Below are 17,261 nucleotides of genomic sequence, written 5' to 3'. Positions count from 1 at the left end.
CCCCGGGGCTCGAACCCAGGACCTTCTTACTGTGAGGCGACCTCGCTAACCACTGTGCTACCGTGCCACCCATGAGACAGAGACAGAGACTACAGGTGACAAATTGAACGCTTGACAGCGAGAGGGTCTGAGGGCCCTGTTATGCTGTGGGGGGACATTTTCTTGGCATGGTTTGGGTCCACTTGTCCCCTTAGAGGGAAGGGTCACTGCAAATCAATACAAAGTTATTCTGAGTGATCACCTTTATCTTATGATGAAACATTTCTATCCTGAGGGGAGTGGTCTCTTCCCGGATGACAATGCCCCCATCCACAGGACACGAAGGGTCACTGAATGGTTTGATGAGGATGAAAATGATGTAAATCATATGCTATGGCCTTCAGTCACCAGACCTCAACGCAGTTAACCACCTATGGGAGATTTTGGACCGACGTGTTAGACAGCACTCTCCACCACCATCATCAAAACACCAAATGAGGAAATATCTTTTGGAAGAATGGTGTCCATCCCTCCAGTAGAGTTCAGGGACTTGTAGAATCTATGACAAGGAACATTGTAGCTGTTCTGGAGGCTCCTGGCGGCCCAACACCTAAGACACTCTAAGTTGTTTTTTCCTTTGTCGCCTGTCTGTGTATGTGTAGTTATGATGAGCAATTCTGATATTGTCCTCAGGTATGAATGTAACTCCATTTCCAGGGAGGAAAAACCCTGCCCACCATCTCTCTTATGACTGAGGGATACACAAGCTTTTTTGCTTTGCTTCGAACATACAAGTACAAAGCCAAAACCAAGGTTCAGACAGTGAAGATGTTTTAAAAATCTCTACAAAGGTGCAATACTAAAACTCTTTACAGTACTGTATTGTGTATGCCCTTAATTTTAAAACCTTGCAACTACTTTTCCTGATTTGGTGCCATTATGCTCATGATTTAGTCAATCCACATTCCTCAAACAGTTACTCATTATTCAGTCCGCTCTGTTACGGCTCCAATTTTCCTATTATACCACTGAGCCGATATTAGGTACATCTTGGTGCTCTGGATTTTGCTCCATTTGAACTAAGTATTCCTATCCTGATATTCAATGACCTTGTTTTACCAGGCCATGTTTGTGAATTGATTTGTAGTGACAGTTCATGTTGACTGAAAAGCAGAATGAAATAAAACTACAAACAGGACACATCAGGCGTCCAAAGTGTATTATGGGCAACACACACACGACCTGAAGATGGTCTGGCGATATTATATGAACATAAATTACAGGTTTTACGAGTCTATGGATGTGCTTCCACAGCATAAAAAGACAGAGCCCTGGTCTGGGTTTTTCTACAAGGCTTTATTGCCCGTTTTCGTGTGAGGACAAAGCAGTACTTGCCAGAATTTGGGTCCTTCTTTCATAACCCCGTCAAGCAACAGAAGACCTACATACAGTGCCTTGCAGAAGTATTCGACCCCCTTGGCAGTCATCACTAATTTCTGGATTAGAAAAGATACTCACATTTGTTCCTGAACAATGCTATCTTTGTGAACCCAAAAGCTCTAACAGTATTTTGATTTTGAGATACTTTATTGATCCTCGTAGGGAAATGACGCTCTGCATTTAACCCATCCTAGCTGTGTAGCTAGGAGCAGAGGGCAGCGCCATGCAGCACGTGGGGACCAGCTCCAGTTTGTCTTGCCATGCCTCAGTCAGGGGCACAGACAGGAGTATTAACCTTAACATGCATGTCTTTTTTTGATGGTGGGAGAAACCGGAGCACCCGCAGAAAACCCACTGGAGACACAGGTAGACCATGCAAACTCCACACATAGGACGACCTGGGATCAGGAATCGGGAACACTTTGTCATTTCATGTCATGCACTTGCGTACATTAAATGAAACAAAATGCAATTTCCCCCTGCCCACAGCAGTACAACACAAAGACAAAAACACGTCCAAAAACTACAAGAACACACATATCCAAACTAAACAAAAAATAATTATCCAAGGGAACAAACGCCAGCCAGGATGACTGTTGGAACCGCCGGTCTGCATGGGCTAGCGGTTAGCTTAGCCTGCCCCACTTCTGCATCCTGTCAGACTGCCCTTGGTGTTTCCTCCTCGGGAACAGCTCCAGGCAGGGCCCATGGTCCCCAGGCCCACCGAACAAAGCAGACCAAGCTCTCCCAGCCGATCCAGCGCCAGCTCTCCCAACCAGACACCCTCGACAAACCTCCCCACAGTCCTCACGACAACATTAAAACTACCACAGTCAACGCCAGGTGGAGCTGCCGCCAGACTGCCCTCGGTGTTATCGGAACTGCCAGTCTGCATGGGCTAGCAGTTAGCTTAGCCTGCCCCGCTCTCCCAGCCATCAAACGAAGACAAAACTAAAGACGCAGACAAAGACACTACATGGATGGTTACTCGGTGAGGCCGCTGCCAACATGAATTCGTGCAGCCATCTTCCCACATTGGAAGCAGACTACCTCCAAGGTTGGACAACCCTAGGGTTTGAACCCAGGACCTTCTTGCTATGATGCGACAGCGCTACCCACTGTGCCGCTCAAATGTTCTCAAACCCAAAATAAGCTTTGTTTTGCTGACTTTTTATTAATAAATTAAAAACTAAAATATAGTGCTTAAGTAGTCCCACTTCCCCACTTAAGTATTCAACCCCTTGTGCTCTGAAAGCTTCAAGTTTACACAAATGACAAATTATTCCTAAAACAAACTCAGGTTAACACAACTGGACTTAGTGTGCACCTGTTATTAAAGTAACGGTCAAGTCAAGTCAATTTTATTTGTATAGCCCAATATCACAAATTACAAATTTGCCTAAAGGGGCTTTACAGCAACACAACGTCCTGTCCTTAGACCCTCGCATTGGATAAGGAACAACTCCCAAAAAAAACCCTTTAACATGGACAAAAAATAGGAAGAAACCTCAGGGAGAGCAACAGAGGAGGTCTCATTTATGGGTATAAAAAGCACTCTTTGTAAAGTTCATTAGCCGGGTTTGAACTCCATCAGAAAATGAAGACAAAAGAGCATAATACTTAAGTAAGAGACAAAGTGATTAAAATGCAGAATGTGGGAAAGGGATACAAAACAATATCCAAGTGTCTGGGTGTCCCACAGAACACTGTTGGAGCCACTGTCAGAAAGTGGAAGCTGTATCACACCACCCAAGTGTTTTGTAGGACAAGCTCTCCCTCAAAGCTAAGTGTCTGAGCAAGACGTGGGCTGGTGAGGAAAGCCACAGATGATCCTGCAATCACTTTGAAGGAGCTCCTGAGGTCAGTGGCTGAAACTGGAGTAAATGTGCATGAGTCAACCATATCACGGGCTCTCCATAAATCTGGCCTGTATGGGAGGGTGGCAAGAAAGAAGCCGTTGCTCAAAACTATGCATATAAAAGCAGACTTGGAGTTTGCTACTAGGCATGAGAGACCCAGTTAGGATGTGGGTAAAGGTTTTGTGGTCAGATGAGACTAAAGTTGCGCTTGGCTAAAAGTGCAGTGCAAAACTAACACTGCTCATGCCCTAAAAAACATCCTCCCTACAGTGAAGCATGGCGGCGGCAGCAGAATGCTATGGGGTTGCTTTTCATCTGCAGGCTCTGGGAACCTTGTTCAATCTGAGGGAAGAATGGATGGAGCTAAAAACAGGGAAATATTGGAAGACAACCTATTACAGTCTGTCATAAAACTGAAGCTTGGGAAAAGGTTCACCTTCCAGCAGGACACTGACCCTAAGCACAAGGCTAAAGCAACAATGGCATGGCTCGGCAACAAAAAGGTGAACAAAATGTTTTGGAGTGGCCAAGTCAAAGTCCGGACCTCAACCCCATTGAAAATCTGTGGCACAGACTGATAATCGCAGTCCAGGGGCACCATCCCACCAACCTGCAAGACCTGTACAAATTCTGCCAAGAAGAATGGGCAAAAATTACTCCAGAAGAATGTGCAAAGCTTATACATACTTACCCCAAGAGAATCATGGCTGTTATTGCAGCAAAAGGATACTCTACAAAGTACTGATATGTTGGGGTTGAATACTTATGCAAGCACTATATTTTAGTTTTTAATCTATTTACAAAAGTCAGCGAAACATAAGTTTTGGCTTTGGGAACATGCTGTTAGAGCTTATGAGTTCACAAAAATAATATTGTTCAGGAACAGATGTGTGAGTATCTTTTATAATCCAGAATTTAGTGATGACTGTCAAGGGGGTTGAATACTTTGCAAGGCACTGTATGATCATCGCATTACCCAGTGAGGATCTGTTGAACACATTTTGAGGCCAATTTGAGCTTGTAAATAAATGAGGTGTGGATTAGCGGAATATTTTGTAAAACAGAACCAGTAAAATAATATTCTAAAGGTTTTAGTTTTAGAACTCATCTGCCACCTGCCCTGCTGCCAAACCCACAATCCAACCCCTTTCTCAAAAACCACTGCTCAAAGTCCTTTAGCTCTGAGACATTTTATCATATTTACACTCTGACCACAGATAACCCCTATGATTTAGATGCTTTACATTAGACCATACTGTGAACTAAATCCAAAACAAATAGAAAACACCAGATGTCTTTTGCATAAAGAGAGCAGACAAAAACAGTGACAAGAAAGTCAAACTCCTCATGCCAAGCCACAGTTTTAGTTGTACCAACAATCACTAAGATTTTCTTTGACTAGCCAGTTCCACATTTAATTCAGGAGGAATCCATTCTATAATGGAAATAGAGGGGGGGGGGACAAATTGCCCCCTCCCCAACACATGGGTCTTTCATTTCCCCATCCCCTTTTTTACACTTTCCTGCCCATTCTGTTGCTTAATATGTCTAGCTGACCCCTCTCCCCCCTCCAGTGAGAATCACTGTTGATATAAAATATAGTTTTGGTATATTGTTAACTAAAAGAGACCATCTCATCACACAGAGTCCAAAGTATCATATCCATTAGCATCAAGAGTCCTCAGAAAGGGGGATGGTGGTGGTGGTGGAAGGGGCAGGTGGAGGGTCCACTGGCCATCACATCCATGTGTCTGGGTGAGCAGGGGGAAGGAGGCGTAGGTGGGCTCAATAGGAAAGTAGAAGACTTCACCAGTGGTGACTGGATGCCACAAAATGGACTCAGAACCTGAGGTGGGATTTGTGCTTGACCATGTATCTAACAGAAGAGGAGAGATAGGACAATTTAAAGAGGAAAGAAAAAAAACTGCTTGACAATGCCAACTGTGTGTTTCTGAAAGTTTGTGTAAATCAGAAGCAGAACAGGTTAGAAAAAATACTATCCCAACAAGCAAGTGCGCGCACACATACATAAGCGCGTGCGCACACACACACACACACACACACACACACACACACACACACACACACACACACACACACACACACACACACACACACACACACACACACACACACACACACACACACACACACACACACACACACACACACACACACACCTGTCAAGGGTCTCCCAAAAACGCAGAAACACAGGTCGGTCCAGATGGCGTCTGTGGTGACTCAACTCCAGGACGGTCACATCCCACTTCTGCACGTTGGGGTCTGTCTTCGCCTCATCATACTTCAAGTGAAAGGCTCGAACTATGGGGAAAAGGACACTCGTAAATGTAGTGACCTGCAGGTCAATACTCTCTCTGCATGCTCAAATTAAGATCCCTGAAGGAAAAGTTGTAGATTAGTCCCATGGCCAACTTGTGTTTTTGCCAAGTACAGCTAGTTAGTTTAAAAAAAAAAATCAGCACACACAAAAAGACAAATTTATCAATTTAGGGATGTCCCAATTCCAAACTGATACGAGAGATCGGTATCCAAACTAATAAAGGCTTATTTTAATTGATCAGCATCGGCTATCTTAAACTTGATCAAATTCCAATTCTTTGTTTATATTACTCCCTTGCTCTCTGTCCATGCCAGCTGTAATGTAGGTGTTGTTAACGCCCCATCGTACTCCGTCTCGGTGTCATGAGGCACATGTTTAAGAAGTTAACAACAACAAGCTTCTAAAATGTCTGCAGTGTGAAACTCTTTTGAGCTGTAAAGTGAAAGCAGCCCAATAGTCACGTGAAATGTCTGCAATGCCCGTGTTTCATGAGGCGGTAGTATAACCGAGTGACCTTCAACATGACTAAATGTATAGGGCACTTAAAATTAAATTATTTGAAGGAGTATAACAAGTTCATATAGTATTCGGAGTAAATTTGTCATTTTGTTTAAAAAAAGGGCCACAACTGTCCATTAATGTTTCTTTTCTTTATGCAAAGCTATGAAATTGTCAAGCATCTCGCTTAAACTAGAATGGTTCTGCTAACTTTAATGTGATTGGTGCGCACTGTTCAGCTGTATCATGCAGGAAAATATAAATATTTGATTGTGAATCAGTTACTCGATATTAAGACACCGATTGGATACTCGATGTTAAGACACAGATTGGATGTGTGGCAAAAAAAACAAAACATCCATCATCCAAACCACTTATCCTACACAGGGTCGCGGGGATGCTGGAGCCTATACCAGCAGTCATTGGGTGGCAGGCAGACACTCTGGACAGGTCACCAGTTTATCCCAAGGCGCCCGCCCGCCCACACACACACACACACACACCCACACACACAAACATAGCCTGGCATAGCAGCCACACACACACAAAGTATTATACTCGCCTGGCTGGTCCAACGATTTATATTCCAAAGCGATTTATATGCCGTAACTTTGTGGGACGAATAAGCTCCATTTCAAATGCGGCCACTAGATGGCACTGTTTAATCTTGTGACTCAATTGAAAACCCTATACTGTAGTGATTGATGTGTATGTCGGGCAGGTTTGGTTAAACTTGTTAGAAAATATCACGGATTCGGGCGGGCAGGTCAAAAAGTGACAAAGCAGTGTTCTGACCAAATTATCAATAACGTACAGAAACGTTGCATGCGTTAGGGTAGGCTGTGCATTGCTAGTCAACCTTCTCTTCTCCTCTCTCTCTCTCTGTCAAACACACACGCATGCACGCAAGCAGCTTTATCATCAATTTGTGATCATGGTTTTGGGCAATGCATGTGTCTTAGTGTTGAGGCTTTACCTACAAATTTTTTCACTAAATTGTATCTGTAGCTTTTGTTTACACTGCCAAAACTTTTTTTTGGTCAGAAAGAAGAGGCTTGTGTGTACACGCGTGTGTGTGTGTATATGTGAGCAAGCTAGTGAGGGAGACAGAGCTCATACCTTTAATGATAGGTGTTTTGCTGCTATTCAACAATAAAGAACACCATTTGGAATAATTTGTCTGTTTATTTAGTAGTCTAGACCCAGACGCTATTAGTCTAAGATATAAAAGGCTATGCCTTGCAATCAGTGTATTATGCTGGGCAAACAGCCCAAAAACGAAATAGTGCAACACTGCTCACTTTGCTGTGGCCTATTTGGAGGTTTGCGGGTCAGGTCGTGTTCGGGTGGTTAATTAACGCATATTTTAGCAGGTCGGGTGGTGCAGCTTGGCTCTCATAACAGGTCAGGTGGGTGTGGGTATTAAAAAAAAAACCCTGATCCGCGCTTCACTACTATATCACCACATAAATGTGACTTATACATGTTTTTTTTTCCTTGCAACATGTTTTTTGCTAAGTGCAACTTGTAGTCTGGGAAATACGGTGATTGATATATATGTCTGTATATATATATGTATGCGTGTGTATATATACACAAACACATACACACACACACACATACACTAACTGGATTATATATATATAAAATCGAGTTAGTCAAGTACATTCTCTATGAGAGTACAAGCCAGTTTCATGCTATAAGCAATTATCACCTGATGACTGCTTATAGCATGAAACAGGCTTGTACTGTCTCATAAAAAACGTACTTGACTAACTGGATTATTTTGCTCCTTATTTGTTGAACACTATCCCTGCCATTGAGTGTTTCTTTTAACAAAGCCATATATATATAGCAATATATCAACACGGATACAGGAAAAAAGTAAACAATTTTTCCTTTATCCGTGTCGATATTCCATTCCTCAGTCAAGCATTCAACACCATTGACGGTTTCGGAAAAAAACGCTATATAGCAATATATATTATTTTTTTGGGGGGGGTGGGGTGGTTAAAAGAATGAAAACTGTGTGTGAGTGGGTGTGTGGGGTGGGGGCTTAGTTATTTATGTTAGATAATAGCTAATTTTCACCAAAAGCTAAGAGGAAGTCAATTAGGTGCAAGTAGCACACCATTGTGTCCATAGTGAATAACCAAACCATTGTTTTCCCCCAGCTCCAGCTACAATGACAATGGTGTGTTCATACTATATTGCCATTTGGATTTACATCACTCTCTTGACTTTGGGACTGCAACCTTATTAGAGCAATGCCAATAACTCATGTGGTCCTCTCATGCTCCCCCTGAACCTCACCACTCGATGTCCACAGCAACTTACTTTTGGCAAAAATATCAACTGGGGATCCATCAGGGAGCAGCCAAGGCCAGCCCTTGAACTGCCAGGCAGGACCCTGGACAAAGACCGCGACCACACGATCCCTGTAAGGAATAAACAAGGGCAAAATGTATCTTTAAAAAAAATAGTAGAGTAATGAAAAGTGTGCTTGTTACATAAATATTGAATTAAATGAACATGCTGTGACTGACCAGTCTTGCGGGGCCAGTTTGAGAGGCTGGTCAATTACTCGGTAGGGCACGGTGACACTGAGTGTCGTCCCGCCAGGCTGGATCTGGTCTTTGCGCCTTTGCAGCAGCACCTCATTGTCCCTCTGGATGCCCTGCTTCTTCTTCTCCTCTGATGTGACAAATCTGGTGGGTAGGGGATGGGCATGACAGTGAGAAAGAGAGACCTGGTTTACTGGATTAGTCTTGATTGACTGATTTTTAAGAATTGTCCCCGCTGAGGGAGGATATGGAAAACTTGCTGATTTGGGGTACATGGAGGGAAGTTATTGCTTTATTAAAAGCCGATACTTATATTCAGTTCTAGTCTGGGTTGAAAGGTTCAGAGGCTTAAAAACACAATTGTGCTCTCACATGGGCATGAGTCTAGTCTGCTGTTATCAAGGGCAATTAATAAGCTGTAAAAACACATACTGCAAAGCAGAACGAATGGGGACATACACTGCATCCGGAAAGTATTCACACCCCTTCACTTTCCCCACATTTTGTTATGTTACAGCCTTATTCCAAAATGGATTAAATTCCTTTTTTTTCTCATCAATCTACATACAATACCCCATAATGACAAAGTGAAAAAGGTTTTGTAGAAATGTTTGCAAATTTATTAAAAATAAAAAACTGAAATATTGCATGTACATAAGTATTCACACCCTTTGCTATGTCACTCAAAATTGAGCTCAGGTTCATCCTGTTTCCACTGATCATCCTTGAGATGTTTCTACATCTTGATTGGAGTCCACCTGTAGTAAATTCAATGGATTGGACATGACTTGGAAAGGCACACACCTGTCTATATAAGGTCCCACTGTTGACAGTGCATGTCACAGCAGAAACTAAGCCATGAAGTCAAAAGAATTGTCTGTGGACCTCCGAGACAGGATCGTATCGAGGCACAGATCTGGGGAAGGGTACAAAAAAATTTCTACAGCTTTGAAGGTCCCGAAGAGCACAGTGGTCTCCATCATTCGTAAATGGAAGAAGTTTGGATCCACCAGGACTCTTCCTAGAGCTGGCCGTCCAGCCAAACTGAGCAATCGGGGGAAAAGGGCCTTGGTCAGGGAGGTGACCAAGAACCCGATGGTCACTCTGACAGAGCTCCAGCGTTCCTCTGTGGAGATGGAAGAACCTTCCAGAAGGACAACCGTCTCTGCAGCACTCCAGCAATCAGGCCTTTATGGTAGAGTGGCCAGATGGAAGCCTCTGCTCAGTAAAAGGCACATGACAGCCCGCTTGGAGTTTGCCAGAAAACACCTAAAGGACTCTCAGACCATGAGAAACAAGACTCTCTGGTCTGATGAAACCAAGATTGGACTCTTTGACCTGAATGCCAAACGTCACGTCTGGAAGAAACCAGGCACTTCTCATCACCTTGCTAATACCATCCAGTGAAGCATGGTGGTGGCAGCGTCATGCTGTGGGGATGTTTTTCAGTGGCAGGAACTGGGAGACTAGTCAGGATCGAGGAAAGATGAATGGAGCAAAGTACAAAGAGATCCTTGATGAAAACCTGCTCCAGAGCGCTCAGGGCCTCAGACTGGGGCGAAGGTTTACCTTTCAACATGACAACGACCCTACTCACACAGCCAAGACAACGAAGGAGGGGCTTCGGGACAAGTCTGTGAATGTCCTTGAGTGGCCCAGCCAGAGCCCAGACTTGAACCCCATTGAACATCTCTGGAAAGACCTGAAAATAGCTGTGCAGCGACGCTCCCCATCTAACCTTACAGAGCTCGAGAGGATCTGCAGAGAAGAATGAGAGAAATACCCCAAATATGGGTGTGCCAAGCTTGTAGCTTCATACCCAAGAAGACTTGAGGCTGTAATCGCTGCCAAGGCTGCATCAACCAAGTACTGAGTAAAGAGTGTGAATACTTACGTATGTACATGCAATATTTCAGTTTTTTATTTTTAATAAATTTGCAAAAATTTCTACAAAACCTTTTTCACTTTGTCATTATGGGGTATTGTATGTAGATTGATGAGAAAAAAAAGGAATTTAATCCATTTTGGAATAAGGCTGTAACATAACAAAATGTGGGGAAAGTGAAGGGGTGTGAATACTTTCTGGATGCACTGTATATTGGGACTATATAGTGGGAGAAAATTGGGCTTTTTTTAATTAACGATGTTCCCCTATTTTTCTGAAGCTACTGTGTTTGAGGGTTATGGTACAGTACCATCTGGATGTCTGTGTTAAAGTAGTATAAAAAGTTGCTCATCTCTCAAAGCCAGAGAGGTTGTGAGCAGGGTCCCATGCCGTTTCTGTGCTCTCATTAATAAATTTAGTGTTTAGATCAGGCCTCCAGTTTGCTGCAGTTTTCTTTTAATTAAGGTTCACACATCCAACTTGTCTCCAAATTTAATTTTGAGTAATTACAGCACTACCTTGCTCTCCCTCCATACCTCACAGTTTTCTATGATCACCCTCACCAACAGTGAAGTTCAGCCACTGACGTTCAGTGTTGCTGTGTAATACTTGGAGTTGGTAACATAATACTTTCCAAGCAGTAGTTATGTACTCAGTTGCAGCTGGTAGTTGCCTAACTTTCAAAACCCTGTTCATGACGGCCAGTGATTTATGGCTCCAATTACACTGTCAGATTGCAATGATGACACAGTGGGGTAATTTGCACAAGGCTATTCTGCATGGTTTATTGGTGTGCCTGTATAGTCCTCACTAGATAAGCATCCTTTTCATACTTCATCTTAAGGGTTGGGAAAGATAAAAATATAGCACATGTAGGCTTTTCATATATCGTTTGTTACCCCCACTCCAACAATTTGTGGTAACAAGTAGCTGTTACATGAATTAGTCATCTAGTTGACTAGATGCTACTCTACCACTAGGTGACACTAAAGTCAGATTTTTGCCTTGTCACTGCACTTGTGAAGTCACAGGGCAATAAATAGCAAGCTGAGGCCACCATCAGCAAGCTGTGGAGGGTGACCACCCTGGGGTCTAAGGTCTGCAGAAAATGGTACTAGGGCTTCCAACTGCTGTTCAACCAGAGGGCAGTGAGGAACGTAGTAAAGATTGCCAGGCACACAACATATAATGTCAACACTTGCTTCCAGATCCTTCCCTCTGGCAGGAGATGTAACGTTCCCTATTTCAAGAAAAACAGAGGGAGAGACAGCTTCACCCCCCCCCACTATATATATGACCAACTAAACAAGTACAGACCCCCTGAATCCCCCACACCATTTTTTCCCTTGCCCCAGAAGACCTGGACCTACTGCTCTAACCCCTCAGGACTTCCTTATTCTTATTCTTATTCCTGCTTTGTTTTTAACCCTAACTTCTAGTTGATGCTTGATGTTTTATGTTTGTTAATCCAAGTTGTCTGGGTGCTGTTGTACACTGTCTGACCTGAACAAAACAAATTTCCCTTGTGGATAAATAAAGACATCTTATCTTAAATAAAGTAGGACAGGGCAGAGCAAGAGCAGAACAAAATGGCAAGTTGAACAAACAGGGAAGAATACATTACAGATTATTAGATTGCTTCATTTTTATTTCCAATCTCAAAAATGTTTTATGCCATGCACATTTATTAAACAATGCCCACTAGGCTAGCAACAGTAGACAGAGACTAGCTTCAATTAACACCTTCACCAAACATCCTGCTTTATCAGACAATAAGTGAGAGCAGATCACTGGTTTGCTTGAAAGTTCCAACATTTAAAATATTAGACTCTTGGTTACAGTACAGTGAAAGGGATTTTAAGAACTACTAGTTCTTGATGACTTAAGCAATGACTAGTCCACAAATCATTGACTACTGTGAAGCATTGAGTGATCAGTAAAAGACAGAAGTTGGGCAACCCCTGGTAAAAAAACAGAGGCACAGCCCAAATAAGATATAGAGAAATAAAGCAATATACTGCGTGAATTGCACCTACTTGAGGTCCTGCAGAAGGTCCTTAGCATTGAGCATGGTGATGAGAGAAGTGGTGCCGGCTGGGATGATGATGATTGGGGTTCGGGATCCTGCAGAGATGTAAACACATTACATGTCATACAGGCAAATAAGGGTGCAGGTAACCAGTCAGATTCCGGTAGTGAATGTCAAAATAGACAAAAAAAATTATGCCAGGGCTTGCAAGGAGATTGGAAGGTCAATCAGACCATCAAACAGGGAAACAAAAAAAGCTAGGGATATTAGTTAATACTGACTGTCTGCTTGAAGCGAATGATGGCCTACAAAAAGCATGAACAATTCTATATTTTCATGCAAAATCTGCTATCGAATAGACTGAAGTAATGTGTACCTTTCTTCTGATTTGGTGGTGGTCTGGCTTGTGAAACTGCAGAGAAAAAGAAAGGCATTCAACATAAACAAACCCGTTCATATATTTGTATCTTTACCTACATTACATTTTCTCAGTCAGCAGATGCTTTTATCTGAAGCCACTTAGAGAATCAGGAAATTAGCAGATAAATTCAAGTATCACCCTAAAGCAATCTTAGAGCAATGAAAAGTATCATAATACCCAAGAGTGCAGGTCAAATGCAACTGGTGCAAGTGCATTGAGTACATCACCAATAGTGATGTAAGACTAACTGTGATGCTATATCCACAGTAGATTTCTTCTGTGTATCTTAAGATACAAAGCAACTCATGGACCTTGGTGAAGGTGCAGTGAGGTGTGGCAGTAAGAAAATAAAAAAAGAAAAAGAAAGAAAGAAACTGATAGGGCAGCTCTAAAGTTTAGATGTGAGGACAGAGGCTTGAAAATGAAACCAAGTAAAAATGAACTCCAAGTGTTCAGCCCCTGCAAATTCCCTTCAGACGGACTGTACTCTTATTCCTGCTACTATGAGCTGCTTACAAACATTTAGGCTTTGTTTCCAACAGGGACACCCAGGCATGCCAGCGCTGGAGGTACGTGCTTACACAGTGCCTAAGGCTGCCACGGGTGGTGATCGCTGGGAGAAGTCACATTTTTACAGTTGCTATGTAACACAAAATACAGCAAAGCTGTGTGTTGACATAAAAAACGTTAAGCTGTCTCACCCCCCCCTTTTTTGTTTTGTTTTGCAGAGCTTATCAGCTACTCTGACTTTTTTTCCCCCCACAGTATAGATGTCCTCCTGCATCAACAAGATTAGCTTTTACATCTTTTTTCTTTTTCTGCTGTGCCATTTGTTTGCATCTATGTTGATTCCTTTCTGTTTGTTGTTAAATCCTGCCTACACGTCATCCCGATTGGGTAGTGGTACTCAAAGTGACATCGATGAGCACTGTGCTTCAAGTTAAAGCTGACATTTCTCAAACTCTCAAACAGGTGAAGCACTTAAAGTGCTGAAAAGAGGTCGACAACCTGCATAGGTTGAGGACACTGGAAGCGCAAATTCACCATAGAAAACAGGACAAGACAGCTGCCCAGTGACAGGTCTCTGGTGGAAACACAGCCTTAGTGACAAAAACCCTTTTAAACCTCCATCCATCCATTATCCGAACTGCTTATCCCGCTCTCATCCTATCCCAGCAGTCATTTGGCGGCAGGCGGGGAAACACCTTGGACAGGCCGCCAGTCTATCACAGGGCTGACACATTCACACCTAGGGACAATTTAGTACGGCCGATTCACCTGACCCACGTCTTTGGGCTGTTGGAGGAAACTGGAGCACCCGCAGGAAACCTATGTAGACACGGGGAGAACATGCAAACTCCACACAGAGGACGACCTGGGATGACCCCCAAGGTTGGACTACCCCGGGGTTTGAACCCAGGACCTTCTTGCTGTGAGGCGACCACACTAACCACTGCGCTACCATGCCACGCTATTAATTTTCATTTAATAATAATAATAATAATAATACATTTTATTTGTAGAGGACTTTTCAGAGTACTGAGACACTTTATACATTAAAATGAACATCAAAGCAACATAACAAAAACATTAATTACACATTAAAAGCAATTCTGAAAAGATGAGTTTGGATCAATGACCTGAACGTGAACAATGTTGTTTGTTTTCCCTTCGACTCCATAATTTGACAAGGGAGATCTTGCTTTATTTTTCTCTCCAATCTTGCCCCTCCTGCATTTGTATTCGTCAGTAGAATGAGAAGTGACACCAACGAGCTGTTAGTGATACTTAATCATGTGCCTGTTAATGCTTCCCTGTCTGGTTTCAGGTGTGCTAAATAGTGCAAACCGCTGCCGGTGTGGTGTGTTTGGATGAAAACCTGCATACACATGGTCATCTATGGTACATGACTGAGTGCCAATGGGCTGTGCACTTGAGCAGAATTTGAATTTATTTCATGTTTGGAAAGAGGTGGAGCACTAAGCTCTAAAAAGGAGGTTAGGTCCCAGCATTGAGTCAAGAGAGCTCCAAGTGTGACCTTTCCATGCAAAACTAAACTAAAATAGAGGAAGATCTGCCCATATAGACTGCATTTCTAGATGAAAGAATTTAAAAAAATCACCGGAATAGATTTGCTGTCCTAATTTTAATGCTTACATCAAGTTTTTAACCTTTTTCCTCTCATCAAACAGAAGTGGTTTTGTGTTCAACTTCACAATGAATGGTCCAAGAAGTGTGACAAAGAAAAATAAATAAAATAAAAAAACTTCAGGCTATACCTGTAGATATACAATGCTTTTTCTGCAGGTACTTACGGAAATAAAGTGCAATATTTAATCAGGAATCCCTCAGAGATGATTTATTGGAGATGTATTGAAGATATCTTGAGTGGCATGTCAAAATAACAACCAAATTTCTAATTAGTAGTAAAAAAGCAAGACTGTAACAAGAAATTATGTTTGAAAAATATAACTGCGGTGAGAAAAATTGGACAACCCATCAAACATTTTAGAATTATATCTTTCTCAGCAGATGAACATTGCTTTGTGGATGCATGCTTCCCATGCGTACTGTTGGCAGTTAATTCATGAGGGTTTCATCCCTGCTTTCCTGTCTCCTATCTTCTACTTGAGTCTGTTATTTAAACCGAGCTCATCCATTAATCTACATCACCACTGTGGTAAAAATGTGCCAGTCTGCCTGTCAGGCTATCATTCACAACACAGATGGACTTTTCTATCACACAAGCAAACACAAGCACAAGCACATACTTCTCTACAAAAGCAAAAGAGGTGGCCCCACATCTTGGGCCAGCATGTTACTTTAAGAATGGACGTGATTCAGCCCATCACACAAAGAAGGCAAGTGATGGCTTGGCTTGGTGCAATGGAAAGAAGAGGTACCCGCCGCCTGCTCTCTCCTCTCACTGTGTTCTGCTTGGTGGCTGTGGGTGGAAGCTTTCCAAAGACCAACAATTTTTTGATAACCATCACATACCGCCCAACAGGCAACACTCTGAGGCAAGCATCTCAAATCTTTGACAGACAAGAATTTTAAAATACTGATGTTTGGATAGAAAGTTTCCAGACTGCTTAAGGCAAGGATATTAAGAGTAAAAGAATAGGTGATGGTAGCACGACGTAGTGGCCATCAAGAACTGCTTGACTGTGATCCTCCAAAATAGTGCTGAGAGGAAAATTCTTTATGTGGAACCTGAGTCACATAGTGGGGTTCAGTCCCACTGTGACCACACATGATGGTGATTTGGAGAGAACACCATCAAAAAACATTTGTTAAAGCGTCTTTACACATGCTCAATAATCCAGGTAAGAGTTATTAAAGTGAGAAAAACATTGACGACTGAAAAAGAAAATGTGGTACAGGGTCCTCCATTGGAAAATCTTTTGAGTTTTGAGACATCATTTCACTTTTGAGAGTTAATGGTGCAAAAAAAAAAGAAGCAAAAATGCCAAAATAAAACTAGCAAACAAGGACACTATTTGGGAATAATGCTATATTATGAATACAGTAAAATAATATAGTTTAAGTATCATTCAAAGAAATATCACTCGTGTCACACGAGCAGTTTTAAGTGCACGCGCACACACACACACGCACACACACACACACACACACACACACACACACACACACACACACACACACACACACAGCTAAGTGTTATGCTGCATAAAATTAGTTCCACTTAAGCCATAAGAAAAAAAATATTGCTCAAAAAACAGCTAAGGTTAGTAAGCTCTCCTCCTCGGCACATGCTATTAACAGTAAAATTAGTCTCTCGAAGGAAACTATGGCTACGATACAGGCTATGACAGAGTGCTGAGCTTCCTACTCATAACAGTAATATAGTATCTCTCTTTACTTGTTATTCATTTCAAAATGAATAAAAATATAAATTACTCTGGAAGCAGTGTTCCATTATAGTGCAAACTGATGAATTTGTTTGCTCATCTCTCTCAAAAAAGTTTAAAAAAAGAGACTGCTCTCTTCGAGTTACCCTCATCTGAGAGAGAACACGTACCACACAGCTTGGCAAAGATTGGATTTTTTTATGGCTTGCCCAAACGACTTAGCTAGATTTTAAATACTGTCAGATTAAAGGACACACTCCTTTTCCTCAATCAATTATTTTTATTAAAGTGCCATAAGCAGACTAAAATACGGCCCAGTGGCCCAGTGGTTAGTTAACACTGTTGCCTCACACCAAGAAGGTCCTGGGTTCAA

The 17,261-nt window shown here is 42.3% G+C and overlaps 1 protein-coding gene across 1 annotated transcript in view; it reads right to left on the bottom strand.

Annotated features, from left to right (window-relative positions):
- Positions 1–1,195: 1,195 nt before the first annotated feature.
- cdc73 (cell division cycle 73, Paf1/RNA polymerase II complex component, homolog (S. cerevisiae)) overlaps positions 1,196–17,261 on the bottom strand; it is a 42,745-nt gene continuing 26,679 nt past the window's right edge. The window contains exons 12-17 of the mRNA XM_056293036.1: positions 12,972–13,007; positions 12,603–12,690; positions 8,664–8,825; positions 8,455–8,555; positions 5,459–5,600; positions 1,196–5,154 (exon numbers count right to left, since the gene is read on the bottom strand). Of these exons, the coding sequence (XP_056149011.1) occupies positions 5,118–5,154; positions 5,459–5,600; positions 8,455–8,555; positions 8,664–8,825; positions 12,603–12,690; positions 12,972–13,007 (566 nt within the window). The 3' untranslated portion in view covers positions 1,196–5,117. The remainder of the gene's footprint in view (positions 5,155–5,458; positions 5,601–8,454; positions 8,556–8,663; positions 8,826–12,602; positions 12,691–12,971; positions 13,008–17,261) is intronic.

Source organism: Lampris incognitus, chromosome 14 (genome assembly GCF_029633865.1).
Source record: "Lampris incognitus isolate fLamInc1 chromosome 14, fLamInc1.hap2, whole genome shotgun sequence".
Taxonomy (NCBI): domain Eukaryota; kingdom Metazoa; phylum Chordata; class Actinopteri; order Lampriformes; family Lampridae; genus Lampris; species Lampris incognitus.
The sequence above is the reverse complement of the archived record's forward strand: the minus strand, read 5'-3'. Positions and strand labels throughout refer to the sequence as shown.